We start from the raw sequence: 24,733 nt of genomic DNA on the forward strand, positions 1-24,733 counted from the left end.
GTGACCCACACTCTGTCACCCAAAACATATTCGAGCAATGGTAATCTGATTGAACTACTATTCGTCTACATTTCTAGGCCTACGTAAAGAGTCCCTCAAATAACTACTTTCTTTACTCTCATATTCTCAATAGTTCTTCAAACTTCCATTCTCTTCTCAGATCAAGTGTATTCTTTTCTCGCTTGCTGATCTGCGTCTCTAATCTGTTTTTTCTGTCTGGTGTTTGGAAGCTTTGACGGACTGTGATAGTCTCTTATCTGCCCTTTTTCACCTCTATGCCCATTTTAGCTCACATCAACATCTTAGATCCTACTGGTTAAGGTCCCTTAATCCATGTTCCACTTTCCACTTCTTTTGCACCGATTTATCTGAACGACTGGAAACCAAAAACATCACCTTTTTGTTAAGCTCTTAACTATTTCCCAGTGTTGGATACTTGAAAACCACCTCTTTGCTCACATCCCTCATCACCCCAAACCCTAATAATCAATTTCCACCGTTCTTGCGCCTACTTGCACTTCAAGTCTTTTGAACTTAGTACTCAAACAAATGTAGATACCTCAAGATCACCTATAAATTAAGCTCTTTCCTTTTTCCTCTTCGAGGTTATTATAAAAAAAACACTTCTTTCCTAGCAAATTTCCCTCAGTACTTTGCTTAGATATTTTTACACAGAAATATAATTCTGTATTGTTTTCTGCTCTCTTTTGTACCAACAACCTTGCTCTGTCAGGGGATTTTGCTAGTGCGCTCAACAAAAAACAACTGAATCATGACAAACATTTCAAACATCCTAAAAATCTCCCCCGCCTTGCTTAACTGGTCCACAACAACACACCAAGTGCTATCCTTACAAGAACTGCAACAAGACCTTTTTTTTATTTAAAAAAACGTGGTTTAATTGATAGAAATCAACAATACTCATCTCTTGCCATGGATAAACAAGAACAAAACAGCAGTATGATATAGTACTTCCACAGAGTACTTCGAACACAATCACTCTTGCTTCATTCCAGATCAGTAACAGAGTTCAAGTCTCCACGGCATGGCAGCACTGTGATGTTGAAACGGGAAGGTGAGTACCGGTAGAGGGGAAGGGGGAAATCATGGGGTCCTTTCTATAGTATGTGCAAACGATCTTTCTGTAGTATAATAAACCTTAACAAAAGGGCATCCAACTTAATGGTATATTCCAGTGTTCAACAAAAGAGAAGAAATTAAGGGGTCGGATTTACAAAGGCACAATCATCGGGAACACTGCGTAGCAGCGTGGAGTGGGTTAAATGGTAAAATGAAGTGTCTCTTGCCGGAAATGTAAACTTTTGAGTCGGTCATTTTGAAGACTTGGCATATCACTTCCCAGCACTGAGGGATCCAATGTTTTGCTGTACAGAAATTGACATGATGCTGCTTTCCGAATCAGTATCAACAAGATGGCCGCAATTTTCTTTTCCATGCTCCACTTGCATTCCATCATCCATGGTCTGCCTCTGGAAGGATACTTTATCATAACCCCCATATTCCTCCTGAGATTAAGTGTTTGATTTATATCCCAGCTTCTCTCTTATTCTCAAACCTCATCTAGTTTGGCGCAAGAGCCACCTACTAAAGCTTCCAGAGGTGCATCACAGAGCTGGCTAACTTGAGTAAGGGAACTGCACCGTAGTGCTGCAAGTCTGGCTGAACAACAAACAGTTATCCTAAAACAGAAGTATAACCAAGATTCATAGGCAGCAATCGGCAAAAGAACGGAAATCCTTAAGTAGCAAAAAAATAAGGACATGGGGACATGTGAGATGAATGCAACACCACACAGTAGTAGTACCAAAGTGCAACAAAATCAATAATTGTTTCTTGGCTCTCCTGGCTCTTTCAGAGGTCAAAATACAGCATATTCCTTCATTTAAATATCGTGAATTAAAAAAAAAGCAGCATTTATTAAGGAGACCCTATTTTTACAACTTCCTGTTTTCAATGTATTTTGTGGTCACAATTTTGTTTTTTGTGGTCAAATTTTTGTCAATCAGAGCTGATAGCTGGTAAATAAACTACTACATTTCAGTGTAGAAGGTTAATGGACCCACTGCAGTTAGGGTATGGGCAGCAGGGCGACAACTGATTTGATGTCATTCAACAAGATTAAAAGTTTCCATAGTTCTCCTTTTTATCAGATGCAACACGCATTAAATCCTAAAGGATATTGGTCCAGCTTTCATAAGAAAGAAACTAACTTTCTTCTGTTTTAATATGATTATAACGTGGCCTTCGAACCTTTGCTCTAGAAACCACTTGGGTCACCAGATATCACTGGTATATTTTAGTAACTATTTGAAATGCATTATAAACTTACTTTACAAAAAGAGCATCCTAGCAACTGAGTCTTCCACACTAGTTTTTAATAAACACCATAGGATGCAATACATTTTGATTTTTTGGGGCTTTTTTTGACATTTTGCATGAGGGTCTGAAAACAATAACTGGTATGCAATCAGTGGCACAGCGATACCAGAATTTGTCTAGCCTTTGCTTTTTGACATTTTGGCGGTATCGCCGAAAAAGTGGCTAGTGAGGCAATTTATTTAGCATGGGACTTTAAGAACACCATGTAAGGTGCAGCATTTTTAAAAGATCTTTCTCCACACAGGACATCATAAAAAAGAACTTTGGCCTTTCTTAGCAGAAATTCCCGCAATCATGAGTTACAACATTGATGAATCTGTTTTATCTTGAAGAATTCCTTTTCTCCCAAAACACCCCTGAGGCTTCCAATCACTGGAAGTATCTTACTGTGACGATGCTTTGAAGTGAGACTTTCTAGTGTCTGGACTTTAGTTAAGTATGCCACAGTTCGGTATGGTACAGGTTACTTCAGAGCGCTGCTGCACGCTTGTTCCACGTAGCTACAGAGTCCACAGCCTTACAGAAAGAATGTTCAACAACTGCAAGATGCTTCTAAGCTCGATTTTTTTCCCCTTATCTAAAGGAGACGGTATTGAAATGCAAGTTGGCAAAATCAAGAAGAGACCAGTTGCCACACGGTCAGGGAACAGCAACGGAGGATCTTTTCCAAAATATTGGGTTTTGAGGAGTTGAATAATTAATCAAGGTCCCTGAGCATTTTTTGTAGACCATGTCGTGCTGTTCCCATATGTGACATGGATCAAACACACATACGCCAAACATACAATAAACAGAAAAAGTGCCCAAGGCATAGAAAAGCCCCAACTCCATCATATGTAATACAAGCCAAGAACACAAGGGGCTAATCAGTTACTCTCTTAGCTCTTCAGGGGAGAAACATACAATCCAGATTTTAAGTTCCCCAGATAAGGTTCTACATAGTTAATGCTCTTCGACAGCTGAGGCTATTGAAGGGTTGCTCAAGTTGCCCTTATTTCACAGCCATTGTTAAGATCCTGAAAACGAATTTGTTCCCCTGAAGACAGATGGTACAAGCAACCATAGATTGCTTTGGCATCCACTGCCTGCCCATAGCTGGTATGTCCCAGATCGAAAATCTGAAGGGTTTGGACAGGTGTACATGGAACTAGGTCCCAATAATAGACTAGCTCCTCGTTGAAAGTGAAAACAAAATACGGGTCACCAGCTACTGGGAGTGAAGCGCTTGGTTCAAGGTTCGATTCCTGCTTTGGTGACAGTCAAGCTTCAGCTCAGTCTTCCGATGGCACTTGGAGAGCAGAGTACACCATTACCTGGTTATCATCCTTCCGTTTACCTACAAAAGACAAAACCAACAAAAAAAGGCAAATTATACTCCGCAACAATCTTGGATTATCTAATCGCCTAGTTACAAAGTTGAAGCATACCACTTGGTAACCAGAAGTTCCACGAACTGACTCTAGTTTTGCACTGTTCTCTCCTGTTCCAATTACTTTTTTTTAATATAGTTTTTTTTTTTTTTTTTTTTAGAATCAAAATGTTATCATTCATCAGAAAACTGATTAAATGAACAATGATGGCCAGGGAAATGTACTAAAGCACCGTCTCGTTATGGTAGAGTATGGAAACACAAACAAACTAGTTTAAATATGCCCACCTCAGAATATGGTTTGCCACCATTAAACCACAAATATTAAATTATACACAAAAGAAATCTGAGAGGCAATATAAACATTTGAACAGAGTACATGGCATAAATGCCTAGCAATAACGATATTAAGCGAGGGGAGATCTTGAGTTTTCTTTATCCTTTATTTCAATGGTTTAAGATTTCCAAGGAACAAGTGCAGTTAAATAGAAACAGCCAACCCGTTTCACCCATTGCGGGCTTCTTCAGGGCATCCAAGTTCTTGGAATTCTTCCAAAAAATGGATAGGTCCCTTTCTTGTAAATTACAAACAACTTTTGGATGCCGTAGATCGAATACCCGAAGACTTGATGGGTAATTAATAAAATGAGGAGGATGGCTTCATACTCATCTTTGCTGTCCAGGCCGTACTAATAGCCGGGGGACAGGTTCAATTTTGGAAAATAGCACGTTTACACAACTGTGCTCTTCTTCGCAACGTTCAATCACGCAAATACGTCTTGAACTCTGACTAGAACTAGACTTTTTCTTTATAAGGACAATCTTCTTTGGCTTAATATACAGTGAGCACCTCTTCTTGTGTTTGTAATTTCAACAAGAACGTGACCTATCCATTTTTTGGAAGAATTCCAAGAACTTGGATGCCCTGAAGAAGCCCGCAATGGGTGAAACGGGTTGGCTGTTTCTATTTAACTGCACTTGTTCCTTGGAAATCTTAAACCATTGAAATAAAGGTTAAAGAAAACTTAAGATCTCCCCTCGCTTAATATCGTTATTGCTAGGCATTTATGCCATGTACTCTGTTCAAATGTTTATATTGCCTCTCAGATTTCTTTATTCATCAGAAAACTCTTTAAAGGAAAAAAACTACAAAAATCCACTTCAGAACTTCAAAATATTTAGAGATGTCTTGGCAAGAGAACAGAGGTGGATAGATAACAAATTGACAGATTTTCATTTGGAATACGGCCTAGTAACATCTAAACATTTGGGTAAAGTAAGTACTCATATTGGCTCAGTATCCTGTTCCCATCTAATGCTCCAATATTTCTTGTAGCCAGACATCGCTCCTGCATCCTTCAGCCAAAGAATGAAAGCAAAGTATGCTAGAATATGCTCACCATGACCAACTGCATTAAGTAAAACATAAATATAAGTAGAATGCTTAGAAATAGCCAGGCCCAAATGCAATCGCTTGAGCCACATTCCAATCCATAGTTGAGACCTCATTATAACCCTGCCGATAGAGACCAGAAAATTTAAATCAACCCTGGTCCTGTACAATAGAACAGTCCAGCCCAAACTGCCAGGTCCCTTCTAAATGGGAACATGAACAACATCAGACTAGTTCCAGCCTAGTTACTCCTCGCCAGTGAGGCAGAGCTCGTTACTTGTGACAAAGCAAGCACTAAGTGACGTACATTTGGAATCTAGAACAACTCAAGCAATCATGTAATACACATTGCCCCCCTCTGCAGAATACACTGCAGCCATTGTAGAATACTGATTATATGTCACTCTTATACCAGCAGAGGCTCAACACCTTGAAGGCAAAAATAAATAACCTACAAGCTGTTAAATAGGGAGACAGCCTTGCTCCATGGTTTCATGAGCAATATGTTCATGAAACCATGGGTTTGTACTTCAGAACCACTGGGTTCTGAAGTACAAACTAATGAATTCTGTGAGAAGTACACTAACGCATCTGACCGCAATAGTTTGTAAGTGACAAAGATAGACTGGAAACAATATGTCTAGCATGACGTGGAGCGAGGTAGCCCACCAAACATTAAAATCTCCAAGAGGCTATATGCAAGAAGAAACTGAGAAGTATTATTTGAGCCTTTCTGAAGGGTTGGAATGAGGATAAGATATTGAACTGGAACACTTCTATGGTACAGCAGCTTCTTAAGTGTATAAATGAAAAAAGAAATCTCTCTTCTGAAGAATGAAAAAGATCTCCAACGACCCAAAGGATTTTCTGTCAAAGCAAATTCCTTAGATTCATAACCTTTAGAAATCAGAACTGCTATGTGGCATTTTGAGCTAATTGATTCTGTGATCATCCTGACTGAATGCAGGGTTTGCCAAAGGTGATAAATCCAAGTAATGTTATCTTCCAAATTTCTTACACTAGTACGATAATCCTCTCATAGATACCAATAGTCCCTCTAAAGCTTGACAGCCTGATATTTAAATTAGACCCTATTTCACCTGCAATTACCTCTTCAGTCAGATTCATCCTAAAAGCAACCGGCGCAGACAGCAGTAACCCAAGTCTGCAACTTCATAACTTCAAACGAACACTCCCCATCAATTCTCCATCCACCACCTCCTTGCCATCTTTGATACAAATGCTCAAGATAAACTGTGGATTTTGGAACAGTGGACGTTGCATTTGGGCCCCAAGGACATTGACTTTTGTTGGCTCTATAATTTACTTCACTGTTATCTCATACTCTGCGGGCTGATGCTCCTACAACTTAAAAACATCTCAATAACACTAGGCATTCCTGAAAGCTCTGTCCCTCATCCCTTTCCCGGATCCACCTCCACTCCCACACAGAGACATCAAGAAGGCTAACTCGTCTTATACCAGGTACCTCCTTAAAAGTCCGAATATGTGCTTCCTCGTTGATCGCTATGGCCACATCCCAAGAGTTCTCCAAGACCTTCACTGAGTACCTGTGGTCCGATACACCGCCTTCAAGGCCCTCCGCATGGCTCACATAGCCATCTACAACACTGGTTCATCCTTCATTTAAGTAAAGCTTCAATAAAACTTGCTCTATTGCAACCTTTTTTCTAAAACTGCCTACTGATTGCCTGTCACTAAAGGCGGCTTGTGTTGGTGGAACCTCCTCTTCCTTACAGACTGAAAATCACTGAAGAACAATCCATGACCACCTGGAATTAAAGAAGGCGGTAAGGGCGCAACTCACCCCAATAAAATGATGAAGGGTCACGCTGACCTAAATCCAGAGCTAATGACCATGCACAGAGGGTGTGTGTGAGTGGGAGAGGTTGCAGGGACTTATCCAGCCCAAGAACTATTACTAAATCTACCTCCGAAGGAAAGCAGACACAATCAGATGCGCAGATATCGTTTCCCATCATTCGTAAAAATCATGTATAAGTTCAGGTACAGAAGCGCAGTAGCATGAGAATAGTAAGCATCATACCAAAATATGCAAGCGCGTCAGACTCAAACACATTCCACAAAGGCCACACTCGCATACCAAATCCTTTGAACCAGGCACACTGGTAATATACAGCTTAAGCGTTCTATCCTTCACAAGTGCAGCAACATATGAAAATAAGCATCACTATTGTCATCATGCATCACACCAAACATCTTTCCATACAGGGCACAATACAATGCCACACCCATGCAACCAAGCACAGCCCACGGAGTAGTGTGCAACCTATCCATCAAAGTGCCTTGCCATCTCAATAGGGGTACGAAACACTCATTAAAAGGTAATTACAGTAAAATACACTGCGAAGAGACCAACATGCAGGATACCCTAAACATTTACCGAACCATTCTGTGCTGCTTCGTGAGTCAGATAGTTGATTATATATACTAGGAGGGTAGCTGTTCCTAAGAGAATAGAGAGGAGACCAAAAAGGTGGTGTGTGAGCTTGTCACGAGGTTGGGTCGGAGTAAGTATGGGGGGGGAATTCCTCCTTCAGAATATAGTACCCTCACACACCCTTGCGAGTGTCATGCTTCATCATCGGGCGTTGCTCCTCGTTGGGGTGGCGCTGCACTCCCTCACGGGCCCCGCAAGAGGACTCTGTCGGAGATCTTTTGAGGAGACGCCGCAGTTGTGCATGGGGGTGTGTGGGTCTATAAAAAGGGAAGGTGAGTGAGTTAGTTAAAATTACTATATGGAAACCAGAACCAAAGTTTTTATTCACGGGTCCATATGGCAAATTAAAAAGAATCCTGGAGCTCCTCTTTGGAAAGAATATGGAGGGCAGATGTGTAACTAACCGCTGCTCTCAGGATGGGTGCTGTGGTGAATAAAGTCCTACTAAAATGGGGTCAACATGTTTCGCGCTTGCTGTTGGTCCCTAAGGGATCCCGTAGCACTTCGTCAGGACCAGTATAAAAAGGTAAGAACTAAGTGAAGCAGGTTCCAGGGAAGAAGAAATCTGGTGACCACCAATCCCGGCATACTACGGAGGAGGGGTAGGTTTCCACACCCGAGGCAGGCGAGCACACTTTCTCTACCTGCTACCTCCGAGGCGTCGACGGAGCCCGTCCCCCTGGACTAGAAGGGTTGGGCATAGGTTCCTACAGAAAGAGTTCCTATCAGCGCTTGGACACTTAACTCCTTTAATATTAAGGTATTACAGGTTCAAACTCACTCACCTTCCCTTTTTATAGGCCCACACACCCCATGCACAACTGCAGCGTCTCTTCAAAAGATCTCCGACAAAAAGCCCTCTTGTGGGGCCCGTGAGGGACTGCAGCGCCACCCCCACGAATAGCAACGCCCGATGATGAAGCGTGACACTCGCAAGGATGTGTGAGGGCACTATATTCTGAAGGAGGAATTCCCCCCATACTTAGTCCGACCCAACCTCTCGACAAGCTCACACACCAACTTTTTGGTCTCCTCTCTATTCTCTGAGGAACAGATACCCTCCTAGTGTATATATATTGTATTCTGTGGGAGCACGGGAACTGGACCTTCCCCTTTTCTCTAACTACGCTCCCGGTCCCCCACTCTCTTGTATTACGGTCAAATAGTTGATTACCAGGCGCCCAATAAAGGAGCACTCTCTGCCCTCGACTTCCACCTCGTTATTGTCTTACTTATAAGCCACCCGCAGATAGTGTTTGTCTCCAAGCACTTCGAAGTTCTTGTGTACTTTTTAATGCAATGTGTGTTATCTAGTGGTGAGGTATTTGCTGGGCGAGTGGGGCCTGTGTGTGTGGCCTGACAGAAATGGAGTGTGTGCTGTTCTGTGTTCTGGAAGGAAAGTTTTCCACTAGGAGTCAGAAAGGGAGCTTGTTAGGGGAATGGCTGAGGTGGCATAAACATGTGTACTTCCGGTGAGGTTCTATATATAACTTAAGCCTGTAAGTAAACGTGTGCATAGTTGCAACACATTCTAAATTGAACCTTCCTGCGTGTGAACAGAGAATAGTGCCACAGTTTAGCACATCATTTCTTATTCAGACTGTCAGCAAATCCGAAAAATCTCAGTTAGGTTCGAGAAGCCCTACAGTTCTAAGTCGGGTGGCCTATTTCAGTCTTTAATAAAGCATGTTGAACGCCTGGTTTATTGTACATTAGCCTACAGTTAAAGATGAGGGGTCGCCTGAGTGGTTACTACTTCCACCCGATTGATCAAAGGGGTGGGGTTGTGCGCTGGCTGACATCACCCCAGTCCTTCCCAGTGCATAACAGTAAATGTCGTCGCAGATAGGTTTTACTCGCAGTACATTCAATTCACAGTTTGACACAAATATGAAAAGACGACCATTCTGTCGCAGTGCGTTAACAAACTCAAATAAGATGCATTGAACTGGATGCACGTGTGCTTCAAAGCCTGATTAACCCAACTCGTTTCCAGTGGGCTTCAAACCCTGCTGCCTCCACGCTTTCTTCACTTTGTGTCAACCTTGAAATCACAGAGCATGTCACACACTTGTCCCTGACGTACTCATAGTAAAAACATTAAGTAATGGAGACGGTTCGCATAGCTAGACACTCGAGTAAGAAATATTCCGCTCTCCGCACTGAACTTAAACACTTGCACTCTGCTGCCCGCCTGTAAAACGCAGGCAGCGTCGCCCAGGAGAGAAAAGAAGTAGTATTTTACTGCCACCTGGTGGCAGACACGCTGCAGTGAGAGCAGGGTGTACGCTTCACGAAAGCACCTGTTGCTCCTTTGCACCTACGCAGCCCTCCTAGGCTTTCAGAAACCTCGATTGCGTCAAAGAGCAAGACAGGGCCTTCTGCAACTTAGGGAAGCGAGTAGTTCGAGCAACTCAGCCGTACGAGGAGAAAAAGCCAGAGTATGTGCGAGCTCTCCTTGTTTTCAGAATGATTGTCCAGTGCATCTTTTGCCATACGGTACACAGTGACAGTAATCTCATTAGTAGCCCATTAAAGGTAGCTGGTGGCAGGGACTCGTCGCCGGGTAACGACGAGGGCGAGTCCTGGGTCAGGTGTAGGCGCGTGGATTCCTATCCCAGAGACTGAAGGCTGGAACCCCTAAACCCTCGTCCCACAAGAAGTGGGGAAAGTAAACAGGAGAGGAAGAAAGTAAGGACAGCAAAGTGAATTACAGTATCTCACACAGGCACAAAGGGGGCAAAAACACACAAGAGAAACGACGGCGCCTACGAAAGCAGAACGGCGAGTACAATGTATTGTTTTGAGATTTGTATAGCGCATGGCTACCCGAAGGCTTCCCCGCGCGGACGATGGGAGCGGAGAGCCAGAGCCCTTAGTGTGTTAGCGGGAATAGCCAGGTTTTCAACTTTTTCCTAAAAATCAGTCCGTTTTTTATGTCCTCTAAGGTCCAAGGGGAGCTCATTCCACAGTTTTGGAATCAGGTGTGAGAAGGATCTGCCTCCCCAACTAGATTTTTTTATTCTGGTGGTACGGAGGAGGTGTGAATAAGAGGATCTAAGTGATCTCGTGGGGGCATATGCAGAGATCAAAGGACGGGGGAGCGCGAGTGCAAAGGACGGGGGAGCGCGAGTGCAATGGACGGGGGAGGGCGAGTGCAATGGACGGGGGAGGGCGAGTGCAATGGACGGGGGAGGGCGAGTGCAATGGACGGGGGAGGGCGAGTGCAAAGGACGGGGGAGCGCGAGTGCAAAGGACGGGGGAGGGCGAGTGCAATGGACGGGGGAGGGCGAGTGCAATGGACGGGGGAGGGCGAGTGCAATGGACGGGGGAGGGCGAGTGCAATGGACGGGGGAGGGCGAGTGCAATGGACGGGGGAGGGCGAGTGCAATGGACGGGGGAGGGCGAGTGCAATGGACGGGGGAGGGCGAGTGCAATGGACGGGGGAGGGCGAGTGCAATGGACGGGGGAGGGCGAGTGCAATGGACGGGGGAGGGCGAGTGCAATGGACGGGGGAGGGCGAGTGCAATGGACGGGGGAGGGCGAGTGCAATGGACGGGGAGGGCGAGTGCAATGGACGGGGAGGGCGAGTGCAATGGACGGGGAGGGCGAGTGCAATGGACGGGGGAGGGCGAGTGCAATGGACGGGGGAGGGCGAGTGCAATGGACGGGGGAGGGCGAGTGCAATGGACGGGGGAGGGCGAGTGCAATGGACGGGGGAGGGCGAGTGCAATGGACGGGGGAGGGCGAGTGCAATGGACGGGGGAGGGCGAGTGCAATGGACGGGGGAGGGCGAGTGCAATGGACGGGGGAGGGCGAGTGCAATGGACGGGGGAGGGCGAGTGCAATGGACGGGGGAGGGCGAGTGCAATGGACGGGGGAGGGCGAGTGCAATGGACGGGGGAGGGCGAGTGCAATGGACGGGGGAGGGCGAGTGCAATGGACGGGGAGGGCGAGTGCAATGGACGGGGAGGGCGAGTGCAATGGACGGGGAGGGCGAGTGCAATGGACGGGGAGGGCGAGTGCAATGGACGGGGAGGGCGAGTGCAATGGACGGGGAGGGCGAGTGCAATGGACGGGGAGGGCGAGTGCAATGGACGGGGAGGGCGAGTGCAATGGACGGGGAGGGCGAGTGCAATGGACGGGGAGGGCGAGTGCAATGGACGGGGAGGGCGAGTGCAATGGACGGGGAGGGCGAGTGCAATGGACGGGGAGGGCGAGTACAATGGACGGGGAGGGCGAGTACAATGGACGGGGAGGGCGAGTACAATGGACGGGGAGGGCGAGTACAATGGACGGGAAGAGAGTACAATGGACGGGAAGAGAGTACAATGGACGGGAAGAGAGTACAATGGACGGGAAGAGAGTACAATGGACGGGAAGAGAGTACAATGGACGGGAAGAGAGTACAATGGACGGGAAGAGAGTACAATGGACGGGAAGCGAGTACAATGGACGGGGAGCGAGTACAATGGACGGGGAGCGAGTACAATGGACGGGGAGCGAGTACAATGGACGGGGAGTGCAGCGACACACATGGGAGAGCAGCAGGGCAAGCACGTGGGGGGTGGAAATGTGAAGGGCAAAACAGCACCAAATGGAGATGGAAACATCACATAAACTTAGGCATTCCCATGAAGTGCTGGAGGCAAAAAGAAAAAATTACTTCCTTAAAGGTAAGCAGTGGAAGGAACGTATCAGAAATCACAACATGGTAAACATGGTGTCAGAGGCGGGTCAAAGAAAGAACAGGGAGGAAAGCAGTCCCAGATGAAGCATCGAAATAAGGTAGACAAGAAAACTATGAGTAAAAAAGCTAGGAATGAGGCAGTGTCACACACGAGGAAGTGCCATGAGTGTGTGGGCAAAGAGTGATAAGTGAAGCGGGCAGGAGTCCTGCAGGAGGTAGGGAAAGGAGGTATTTAAAAGCGGTAAAGTGACATGAGCACAGGTCTAAAAGTTCAAGAGAGAAGATGGCTGAAAGTCGGTAAAAGCTGTGGTTGAGGGGAGGCAGCGAGTGGCGAACAAGAGTGAGGACAGACAGGCTAATAGACAACCAGGGATGGGGTGTGGCAGACAGCCAGGGTTGCAAAGAGAAAGTAGAGAGAGTCATGAAAGAAATAAGAATAGCCAAGAGAGAAGTGTAACGAGCCATACAAAACAGAACATGCTCAAAGTCAAGGAAACCATGAGTGCCATGCAAGGAAAACACAATCACCAAGGGGTGTGAATACAAAAAAAAGACAGAGAATCATAAAAATAAAAAAACGAACAAAACATGCAGAGAAGGCCACAAAAGGGGAGCGAAGGACAATGAGAGCAATAAATAGGTGTCAGAGCGGATACATGGAGTCACACTGGGGGATAAATGCAGTCCATATAAGCAGGAGAGGCAGAGCCAATAAAGAGGATTGATAGATGGTGGGGGTTAGGAGGGTCATAGTAGTAAAAACAAAAAAGTGGGGTGTCGACACGGGCAGAAACACAAGGGGTCAGACTGGTCAAGAAAAGGAGGTGGGGCACAAAGGGCAAGGGAGTGGGAGAGCCAGAATGGGGGTGTGGCAGGGAGTAGGATTGGAAGGCTCAGAAAGTGAGGGGCTGGCAAACAGAGCTACAAAGGGGGGGATAGGGAGGGAACCACAAGGTAGGACTGAGTCAAAAGAAAATGTACAAAAAAAAAGAAAAAAAAAAAAAAGACGTAATTCACGAAAGGGGATGGAGGGGGCTTGAGAGTTATTAATTAAAGGGGGGGGGGGCTTAAAAAGAGAAAGCAGTAAAAGAGGTCCATGGAGAATAATCTGTGTATTGAGGAACATAGAACCACTACCAAAGGGCAGGCGAGAGAAAGGAAGATTGAAAAGTACAGAGAAAGAAAGACAATCAATTTTTAAGGTAAAATACATATTTTTATTTACATTACAACCTTAAAAATGTGCATTGTGACAAACACTGAAATATTTCCTTTAGGCCAAGAAAGAAAAAGAACCATTTATCAGGACATCAAATGGAAGAAGACTTTTCACAATTTTACATCGCTCCTTCAATCACACTAACCTTGAAGATAAGAAAGCCATTGCTAGGGGATCCTAAGAAATGGTGGCATTTAACACAGTATCCTCTGGTGAGGAAATCTAGGGCTCAATGTACCCTTCCAATCAAAATAAGGTTTTGATTCTGCATTTAGAACATTTAGGAATAAAGCCGATCTTACATGCAAGGCATTTCTGAATGTTGAGCCGAGAGCCCCCGGACGTGACAAACGCCCAGAAGCCCATTGCTACGGTGAGGAGATATATGGGAATAAGGCTGGCCTCGTACCAAGGGTTCAGGAACGTCTGAAACAGAAAAGGAAAACAAAAGAAAATAAGATGATATGATATTTGCGAATGCTTTAAATAGTTATATTTTCAACCGGTGCCATCAGTAACTGCAATCCATATGTCAACTCTTAGGGATCAGACAACCCCTCTGGGGTGTGGAGGGATAGAGAGAGAATATATTACGCGTGTATACACACACACACACACACACACACACACACACACACACACACACAGATACAAACACAAGAGGAGAAGGGAAAAAAAGAAAATAACCGAATAAAAAAAATCTGAAATTTTCAGAAGTGTGTGAAGTCAATTTGAGATTTTAAGTCCAGACCGGAGGTTCCTTTGCTGTCTTTCTTTCTGTTTAATTTTCAGAGCAGCCAGTTAAGAGTATAAAAGAAACAAACAGACCAGACAACTACAATTCCCAGCAAGCCTTGGTGTTAGACACTTAATGCAGATTAGAGGCGTTTCATTAGTTTAAAAAAAAAATATTTAGATCAACACCACCTGTTTGTACGTCCTCTTTACTGCTGCTTGCAGTCGATGAAGTCATTTTTCTGTCCCTTCAAATGAAGCTATATGTTAGGTTACTGTAAATGCATATGTTACAAAACTGAGCTGACAGTTGGATTCACTAGACTTTCTCCCATGACATGCAGACTTCAAATCTCAAGGTTGGGTCTTATTGTCTGGGTCCAAACTTGGGTGGCATGGTGAGCAAAAGAATGATGGATTCAACCCAGATCTCTTGACTGGGGCGGAGTGGTTGAAAAGATCTGCATTCTGTCCATAATCTTGTTGTGTTTGCTATATTCTCCCTCAGTGGCCAAGGGCATGTCAAGACGTGGGTCAATTGCTCGCTGTGCCACTGGATTTAGGTTAGCCTGGCTGATGAGGTGACACCTCAAAACTGGTCCCAGGATGCTTGTTTCCGGTCCAGGGAGAACCTGGCCTGGCAGTTTCAGCTGGACTGTTCCCATAAGAAGCAGGGCCAAGACTGATTTGCATATGGCTCGGTCCAAACTGGGGTGGCATGTAAGCAAAACAATGAGGGATTCAACCCTTATCTCTTGAGTGGGGGTAAGTGGTTGAAAAGTTTCAGTACTCCCTCCATCATCTTGTTTTGTTTGTCTTATCGGAATCACCATACAGAAGCAGAAAGCCTCACCAACTTTTGGAGAGCCCACACTCTTCCCTCGCCTAAAACTGGGCTTTACACTCTGGTTACAATTTCCATGCAGGATGACCTCATCCTGTAGTTGTTGGTTAGACGCTATTTGCATACAGCATCTTCCGCAGGGTGGTACGCTTACATCAGCGTAGGCCGGCGTTTTGGAGCCGCACGTCATGCTTTTCAGATTCCGATAATTACCAGTTGATTTCAGCTGTGCCGGAGACCACTATTTAAAGCGCACTTCCTGTGTCAGTCTTTGCCTCCCACCCTGCCCAGAGAGACTTGGGGCAACGACGGACAGGTAAGCGCTGGTACATTGATTTAGCATAGGTCGTTGCTAAGACTTAGATCAGTCCGATTCTGAAGCAATTAGGATTTGTTTGTCTATTTGTTTCTTTTGTTTACAATTAGTTTTGCCTAATATGGGCTGAACTGATATGCTAAGATTAGGCTTTACTTTATTTGTTCTGACCAGTTAGACCATTGGTCAGTGATTATACAGGCTCTATATGAGATGTCTGTGTTTTGACAGGGACTATTTATTTTATTGTGGGGAAGGAGTTTCCCCCATAGAATTGGACGGTGTACTTTTCTAGACACCATGTGTTATATGTACCAAGTCGGACTATATTGAGATTCCAATGAGTATTTTTGGCTTGATGAAGTTCTTCTTCTGTTACCTTCATTTCAGAGCGGGGCCTCCTTCGCCTGAGACAGGTTCCAGGGTAGGTGAGGTGCAATCCCAGATTACGTTGGGTAAGCAATATGTATATGCTTTTACGTAATGAGTAGGCACATTTAACTGTTGGCCTCATTTATAATAGCACAGGTGATTTTTGATGTTGGAGTTGTGTGACAATTGTCCTATTTCTCTAGGTGACGTTTGCACCCTGTGATCCAGAGGATTAGAATCTACTGAGGTTGTATTGATTCCGACCTTGGTTATTTATCGCATTCTGTTTGTGTTTGTTTTGTCATACTTCACTATTGGTAGTGTGATCACTGATTGCAGTAGCATGCTTTAGATAAACACAGGTCCTGAAGAAAGCCGTGGGTAGTATACCCGTATGGCTGAAACATGTTGACCTACGAATAGCAGTCACCAGGAAGTACTGCTATAATTTTCCTACACTATTTTAATCAAGGTGCGTGGAGTAGATGTAATACCTAGGATTTTTCTCCCAACACAACCTTTTTTAGTTTTCACTTACTTTTTTGCACTGCACTGTATAGGAATATTCATCTTGGACACAACTATCTCTTGTTCTGCTTGTGAGGTCGATATCCACCAGCCAAATTGAGCAACAGAGCTTCTAATCATTGAGGCAGCCTCTATGATCAAGGGACATACCTCTGTTATTGGATGGATGACCAAATGATATGAATGATCAAGAGAGCTAGTTTGATTCAAATCCGTGCTCCATTCTAACAGTAAGATTGATGGAAATCCATGCTCTGCTCTAGGATTGGTTAGGATTGATCCTCTGAACTAACATCCTTCTCTCTTCTCCCCTGTGCTGCCTGTCATTAGACCCCCAGTTCTTTTTTTTGTGTGTGTAAAACAATTTCCTTGTCACAGTGTGCTCATTTCCGCATTCATTTTGAGGAAAACAAGCCTTATTTCCTACACGTAGGCCAAGCTTCATTTGAACAAAATTAACTTTATTGTATAAAACTAGACTGGGAATATTACTCTATTTTATCATGACTGACTGACTTTGGTGGTAATAATTCTACAGAATATGGCTGTACAAAAGCTTCAAGAGCATTATTTTGGCCTAGACTTGGCAACAGGTATATTTAAGCCAATACACATTTTTATAAAAGCCCAGACTCCTAAGTAATACATTTCCCCATCAAACCTATTGCCAAACTGAGTCAGGAACGGTCTTTTAATGAAAAACATGGGCCTCCGGATGCAGAAGAAGCCTTAGCTGAGAAGATCTCCAACAGCATCAGAACCATGTTTGAGGATGGTCCATCCTCCAATGATAAGAAGAGTCCGCCACACAAAACATTCTGTACAAAAGAGGAGAAGCAAAGAGCAGAAAAAGATCTTTGTGTCACTTACTGAAAATCATGACTTGCTTGAGGAACCAGTTTGACTCTTCATTATTAGTCCATCCTCGGTCAACAAAGTGGATCTCTATTCCTCATGTGGAGGAATAAATCAGATCGAGAATAAGCAACCTTTGGACAAGGTTCTAGAAAAAAATGAAATTAGAGTGCCCTTGTCCTATCATTCCTGATGAAGTTCTAGTTAAATCATTGATCCTAAACTTTTAACCTCTTCTCCAAATACAAAAAAAGGATCAACAGAGCCTGGTCAGCTTTTCAAGGCAAAGTATTTGACACCACTGGACCAGTTGCAACATTATTTGAGATAGAGGAGCAGGCTAAGGAAGGTTCTATAACAATTAATCTATGTGTATTTATCTTATTGGAATCACTAATTCAGCAATTTCATTGGAATAATGCAAGGACCTGTTATGAAACAAAATCCCAAGCTCTCGGAACTAGCTTCTACGGAAGAGAGGTCAGCTGCCAAAAGTATTTTGCTTGGCGATAACTTTATTATAGAAATCTTCTAAATATGTGAATACACTCAGTTCTGTTGAAAGGGCAAAACCTCTTTGAATGAGTGGTTAGACCAATGTGTGTTTTTTTCCACAGACTGCTAAGATCAGGGCTAAGGCATGGGAGGACATGGAAACTGCCAGGCAGTATAAAGATTTAGCAGCCATTTGGATAATTGATAATCCTCCCTTTTTCACTAATTATGAAGGGCCACAGGTTGAATCAACAGATGTCCAATGGGTAAATCACCCAGAAAAACATAGCAGTTTGGGCTCCGCTGATAACTAACGTTATCAAGGCTGCAATTGTAGGCCTCTTGCCTAGTCATGAAAGGATGCAATTATCGTCCCAATTTAAAAAAAAGATTTTTCTATTGGAAAGCACCGCTGAAATCTTATGGGGAGTAATATTGCACAGGATGGGGGACTGGGCACAGCAGAATAATATTATTTCCAATGCCAAGTAAGGAGCCAATGCAGGGAAAGACATGCCCCAAATGGGCAACTGTCCGGTTCTTCTCTACGCAGACCTCTGACCTCCTGGTTCTTGCGTCTCTGTCACCAGCACCTCTCTTGTGCAGGTATATGTTCTAGGCCCTCCTCCGCCCACAGGCTCCTGCCTGGGTCTCTTCCAGGGTGGTCCAGTGAGAGAGCCTTGCTCTTCTGCTGGTCCGCTCTGCCAGCCTGTCTGTCTGTCTGTGCCTGGTCTGTCTGTGCCTCGTGTTGACTGACTGTGCCTCGTGTTGACTGACTGTGCCTCGTGTTGACTGACTGTGCCCCGTGTTGACTGACTGTGCCCCATTTTTTCTATCTGTGGTGTATTCTGTTTGCGATTTTCAGTTTTTTCCCACTGCCTTTTTCGTTCCCTTTCCCGCTGCTGTAGTCACCGCGGCCCTTCCCCCCTGCGTGCCCCCGCCTCCCAGCTGCTCTCCTTCCCCCTTAATGGTGGTCGCTGTGCAGCTGCACCAAATGCTAGCCTGTCTGTGGCCATCCGCGACCCGACCATGACCAGCACCAGGGACCCTAGTCCTCCGATCCCCCGCCACTTACTCAGCAACCATCCATGCATTCAACCCTGGATGCAACAACTGCTAGCTCTTGACGCGGAGCATCACCCAAGGCCCCTTCTCCTGCAGACACTGCCGCTGCACTTTCACCCACCTTCGGACCCCGATAGCTAAGGCCACCCCACTTGAAGCCAGCGCACCCAACCCACAGAGCTGCATCCTCTTCAATGTATGCTCCCTGCGGTAGAGTGGTAGGGAACGTGCCGCAATTAGTCCTGGAAGTGGAGGCTTGAGTGAGGAAACCGGGATCTGCGGGAGCGGGACAATGGCGGTCGGCAATTGTCCTGTGTACAGTAAACCCTGTGCAGTGCTTGAACCAGGCCCCAAGGCGGATATATGCAAGATATTCATTGAATGGGAGCAAAGGTTTACCTCTCGACTGAAGCACCCCTGTCAAGACGTTCATCTTGACTGCCACTGAAGGCAGCCGAAGGTCCATGACCTTGTCTGCTCTCCGCATCACCACTGTGAATGAGGCACCCTCCTCCGTATATGGGTAGAGCCCAGGCCAGTATCTGGTGTAGTGTCCAAACCACTGAAATCCGCCATTTCCTTGTACCAGTTGTCCTCTGTGTAATCAAGGGGATGGTGGTAACCATAAGGGCCCTCTGACCCCCTCCTAACAGTCACCTCCTCTAATAATGTCAAAGAAAAAAGGCACTGGCTCCGACTACGAAGGCATGGTACCAATCTGATTCAGGCGACATTCATCCAGCTCTGTGTCAGAGTTAGGTATAACGATTGGTCCGCCACCACCGCAAAGTGACTGTGGCGTTGGGAGCAACGGCACAGAGCAGAGGGAAGGATCCAAGGGGACCGACTGGTGTCAAAGGCGAACCTGCCAGCAGAGAACCAGTAAGGGCTCCTCCTGCACCAGTGGGGCCAGGCCGCCCAAATATGAGGTGCACGGCCTCATTAAACTCCTTAAGCTGGGTGGAGGTTACTCCAGGAAACTCTCGGAGGCGTGGAGCAGATCCTGGCACAGGCTCTACAGTGGAGGTGGGCCTAGAGTGTCGATGCTCCCATGCCAGGTCTGATGACTTCAACTCTCTACGACTTCTTGGACTTAATTTTATTAGGTGCCTTACCAAACTACTTGGATCGAGATGCTGACCATGGGGAGGGGTACTGCAAGCAGTCATGGCATCTTCTCCGAGACTGGGATAGAGAGTGTGGTGGAGTTGTCTGATGTCAGGTGGCGAGACACTTCAGTGTATTAGCGCCTTGGGATTCATGGCAATCTTTGCAGTTACTGGAGTCGTGGTCACCCTCCAAGAACCAGAGGCAAACCAAATGACGATCTTTCACAGACATCTCCTGGTGACAGGCACCACATAGTTTCAACCTATTGGCTTCTTAGGAGACATCCCTAGCACACCAGGAGATGTAGTCTTGAAAAAGCCTTGACAAAAATGCGAGAAAAAAGTCAGTCAAAAACTAGGGCTAGCTCTCTCCAGATCTGCGGAAAGAAAAGAACTGATGTCAGTGCACTAGGGTAGCGCCTATATTAGGCACTGCACACGTCACATCCGGCGTGAACAATGGCAAATGATGCCACCTATCGGCACTCGGAGGTACAACTAGAAAATTTCCTGATCCAGTCGAATGCCTGGGCAATATTATACGGTAAGAAATCTGTGGCTAGAATACTTTAGCAGATGTTCTACCTTAATTATAAACACAGAGGCGATTATCATGCCACCTCTTGAAAATAATGACACAGATACCCTTACTTCATCATGGGATATTATTTGTTGTTTTTTCTTCCCAGGTCAACAATCAACATCCCCCAGTTATCCTGGAGGCTCATCAGAAGCTAGTGGGTGGACAGTGGCTCTTCCTCTGTTGTTCATCTGTATTTACTTCATTATGTGCCAGTTTCTACTAAGTGGAACTGAATCTGCTACATCGGAAGGAAGTGTAGGGCAGTGGTGGGGAACATACAACAAACCAATGACACCTGTGAATCCATATTAGGAGCCAGCACCAACGCTTGCTAAGCATTGTAGTTCTTTGTTGTTCTGATTTTTTTGTTTATTCTGTAAGTGGCTGCTAGAAACAATAAACAGCAGGAAAGACAGCATAACACTCAACTCCATGTGTTTAATGAAGTTATGACTTTTCTATATTACCACATAGAACATTTCTATTCAAGGTTTGATAGACCACAGACTCCGAACTAACAAAAAAATGATAGCTTGGCATCCAAAACAGAATCTTATTGGATCTGCTATAAAGAGTTGCAAGGTTGTTCTACGCCAGACCGCACTTTCAGTTAGCAGCACCTTGTATGTTGGACTACAATGTCAACATGGGAAATGATGAAACTTAAAAGTGCTATTGCATAGAGTCAGAACTGGCTTAAAGTGTCACATCACATTGGCAACCTGACAACAGAAGCCCTAGTTGCCACGAGACTGATGCACATTTTCTACGATATGATTTAGACATGCCATTATTACGCACATTTTGGACAACTATGATGGATCAGGTGGACAGATGGACCCAAAATGGAAGCCTCTACAATCCTAAAATGTCTGTTGGGATGAACGGTCAGACCGAAAGCATATGAGTCAAATTGCAAATTTGTAGATTTGACCTTTCAACTAGCCAAAAGAGCTATAGTACTTAACTCAAAAATTGCGCAGGCGCCTGCCCTGGAGGCCAGGAAAGCAGAACCTTACAAGTGGGTGCACGCAGAAGACACTGTTGGACTGCGCTTGAGAGGCACAGATAGGAGAGTGGGCAACTAGGATTCTATATTGGAAATAAAACGCAAATCAGACGACAGGCTGCTGTGAATGTTAATGAGACTTGCTTCATACTTCTGGGTGAGTAGCATGGGCCAATGGCGCAGACTATTGGGACCTTTGGTAGCCGACCTCTAGATAGGTCTTCCTGTAATTCTCTAACATGTCTGGCACTGGAACAGAACACAGTCTTGGTCACAAACATTTGAATGTATAATGTCGCCCAACTGGTGGAGTTTCTTGTTCTTGACTGTAATAAGGATGGCCCTGCCAATTCATGGTGATTCTCTTTCTGCTAGGACGTAAATGGGTTATTACAACACAGGTCATAGTATATACTTCTATGCAATCATAACACTGAAGCGGCTTGTCATTGGTTCTGAGTATATGTAAATACAAAGAAACTAAAGAAAAGACCTGGACTACCTGACAGCTACGAACCTTAGCTTCACTATGCCCTTAACATCGAATTTTTTTCCACTTTACGGCAATTTCTCAAGCAGAAGACACTCTAGTTTAAAAGACAGGCACACACAAAGCCCCCGACGAATGCCCTCTCACTACCTCCTTTAATAAGGCTAATGAGAAAGGAAACCTCTCCAGCCTTTGCATTACATATCTTGCTCAATCTAAATCGATTTTGTTGCATCTTGCCTTACTTTACGTTTCTAGTCCCTGGCTGCTGACAAGGAACAATGTATATGTAGTCTGGTTTGCCCTAATGTTACAATAATGGAAGGAAGTTTATTGTGAATTGTTCCCGAATCATAAAGCTGTGAATGAGAAGGGGTGAGTGCACATTCATATGAGGCATACGTCACCCTGCATTATAAACCACAAGTGCTCTGTTTTTTAGGTCTCGCCTGACCCAGCGCATGCGCTGGTCTGGCAAGACTTATTGAGAGGGCTCCAAAAAGTGCTACCAGGCCAGCCTAGAGCTACAGTGCATGTGCGCGGGCATAGCCAATAGGTCTCGCTTTTGGGACCTTATAAGTATTTAGTTATGCAACTGTTGCATGGCTAAACACTTATAAGGTTCCAAAGGCGAGACCTATTGGCTATGCCAATGCTTGTTATATATTGCACCAAGGTATACTGAGGGCCTGAAGGCTCTGGTATTTGGTCTTTCATCATCCTGCATGGTGCTGTAAAGGAAGGTGATATAAAGTGACTGCTCTTCCCTAATGTAGCTTTAAAGGAGTGATTATTTTGTCTTCTCTGCTGTCGTGTATCTGTGCAATGTGGCAAAGTATTATACCTGGTCTTATGCTCATGTATGGATAGAAGGGAGTTCCTCAGGTAGCTGTTAAGGGGAGATTGTTTTGTCTCATGCTGCTTAACGGAGGACAATGTGTTGTGCCAGCTTCTTCCTCGTGCTGCTGTAAAGGAGGGAGGTTTGTTGGGACTGTCTTGTGTGTTCTGTGCTGCTCAGTCCCAATGGGTGGTGATGATGATGTTACAATAGTTGGCTGTGTTCTTGGTTAGACTTGTGCGGAAAGGACAGAGCACTTCTATTCCTTCAAAAATGTAATTTCTCCTTTATTGCTTATACTGGAATATACTACATAATACTCTTTTGTATATTCTAGGTCATGTCTGCTATGCTCACAGTAGGCTAATACGGAGGATCGTATGGAGAGTTAAGGGAAAGTCTATGGCAGGGTGGAGCGGGATATACTACTTTAATTAACAGGACTTAGATAAAAAAAAGCTGTTCATCAGCTAATTTTGGAATTTCAGAATTGTCAACAGTTTTTGAGCAAGTACCAAGCATTAGACTTTGATCAAAAATTCCTTTCCTGCTTTCAAAACTGAAGCAATCTCCTAACTTTAATGTTTGGTAAATACTCTAAATGCAGTTTCACAATGAGTTAATACATGAATTACTAACACCAGAGTTATTAGGACGTGGGCCCTGGTGCTAAAAGAATAATTGACCGAAGGCCCCTCTGTTCTGTATCTAAAGTGGATATGTAAACTTTCAATCAGACCATTCCAAGTTACAGTAGCCCCGTCCTGAGAGGATGAAGTTGGGGGAAGGTTTTACTCCATTGTTTTGCCTGGCTTTATCTGTGTTCTTCCCTATCCACTTGGATACATGGCTAGGGAGGAAGAGAAAGTTGCCCTTTCTAGTGGCTCCTGATTCTCACCTGGCCTATCCAGGTCTCAGTTACACTGCCTTATACAAGTGCAGCTGGGTTTTCTATACCTAGTTGGAAAAAAACATCTGTCACATATGAGTCTATAGCTATGTGGCAGTAACAGCTCAACTTTCGTGTAAACTTGTAATAGTATTCTACGGTCGTATTTGTCTCTGCAGAAGAGTAAAACCAAATAAATGACTTGTGGTAATAAATGTTGAACTGCCCATGGTACATTGTCAAATTCATTGTGACCAAGACTGTTTGCTTAAAACTCTGAATTTCTACAAAAATGTTTTGGTTTCTACATTGGTAGTGTCGCTTCGCTAAGGTGTGCATAAATTCCACATGTATAAGGTGTGTGGAAGATGGACACTGGGTGCAAGTCCTGGCAAAAGAACCCTGTAATAAAGCAGTTTGTTGAGTCCCGTTTAATTTTAAGTTCTAATATAAGGGTTATCCAAATTGCTGTCCTGCATACTCAGTACCCATTTAAAATACCAATTTATGGAAAAACTAAGGTATGAAGCCCCTTTTTGAAAGCAGCAAACATTCAAATTTTGAGAGGGCAATGAGTTAACACTTATTTTTCTAGCTCTGGACCTAAATAAGTGATGTCCAGTAGGGTATGGGGAAACTCTGGGGAAAAAAAAGAATGTTACACAATTTATAATACACCATTTGACCAATGCCCTCAAACTTTAAGTCACAAGGTGTTTCACCCCTTCGGTAATCTATTAGTCTCTAGTCTGCCTTCTATCGACACTCACCAAACCAGACATGATCAGGTGACTGGCGAGAACCACCCCAAGTGGCCAGAGGCGCCGCTTCTCACAGGCATCAAAAAATATCACACCCCAGAAAGTGTGGAGGAACACGACTGCCATCGTCAGGAATGCTGGAAAGAGAGAAATATATAGGACACAGGTCACTTTCACAAATAAATCCAGAAGATTCATAGCAGAATAAGGTTTCAGTTTCTGCTTTAGGGATAGATGTAGAGAGCCCATATATCCAAAGATTTTGAGTGGGAGGCAAAGCTGCCACTTAAT

At 44.6% G+C, this 24,733-nt stretch overlaps 1 protein-coding gene across 1 annotated transcript in view; it reads right to left on the reverse strand.

Annotated features, from left to right (window-relative positions):
* Nucleotides 1-872: 872 nt before the first annotated feature.
* Nucleotides 873-24,733, reverse strand: part of APH1A (aph-1A gamma-secretase subunit) — a 74,183-nt gene continuing 50,322 nt past the window's right edge. The window contains exons 5-7 of the mRNA XM_085639764.1: nucleotides 24,452-24,579; nucleotides 13,856-13,979; nucleotides 873-3,736 (exon numbers count right to left, since the gene is read on the reverse strand). Of these exons, the coding sequence (XP_085495890.1) occupies nucleotides 3,672-3,736; nucleotides 13,856-13,979; nucleotides 24,452-24,579 (317 nt within the window). The 3' untranslated portion in view covers nucleotides 873-3,671. The remainder of the gene's footprint in view (nucleotides 3,737-13,855; nucleotides 13,980-24,451; nucleotides 24,580-24,733) is intronic.

The sequence above is a fragment of the Triturus cristatus genome, chromosome 12, assembly GCF_964204655.1.
Source record: "Triturus cristatus chromosome 12, aTriCri1.1, whole genome shotgun sequence".
In the NCBI taxonomy this organism is placed as follows: domain Eukaryota; kingdom Metazoa; phylum Chordata; class Amphibia; order Caudata; family Salamandridae; genus Triturus; species Triturus cristatus.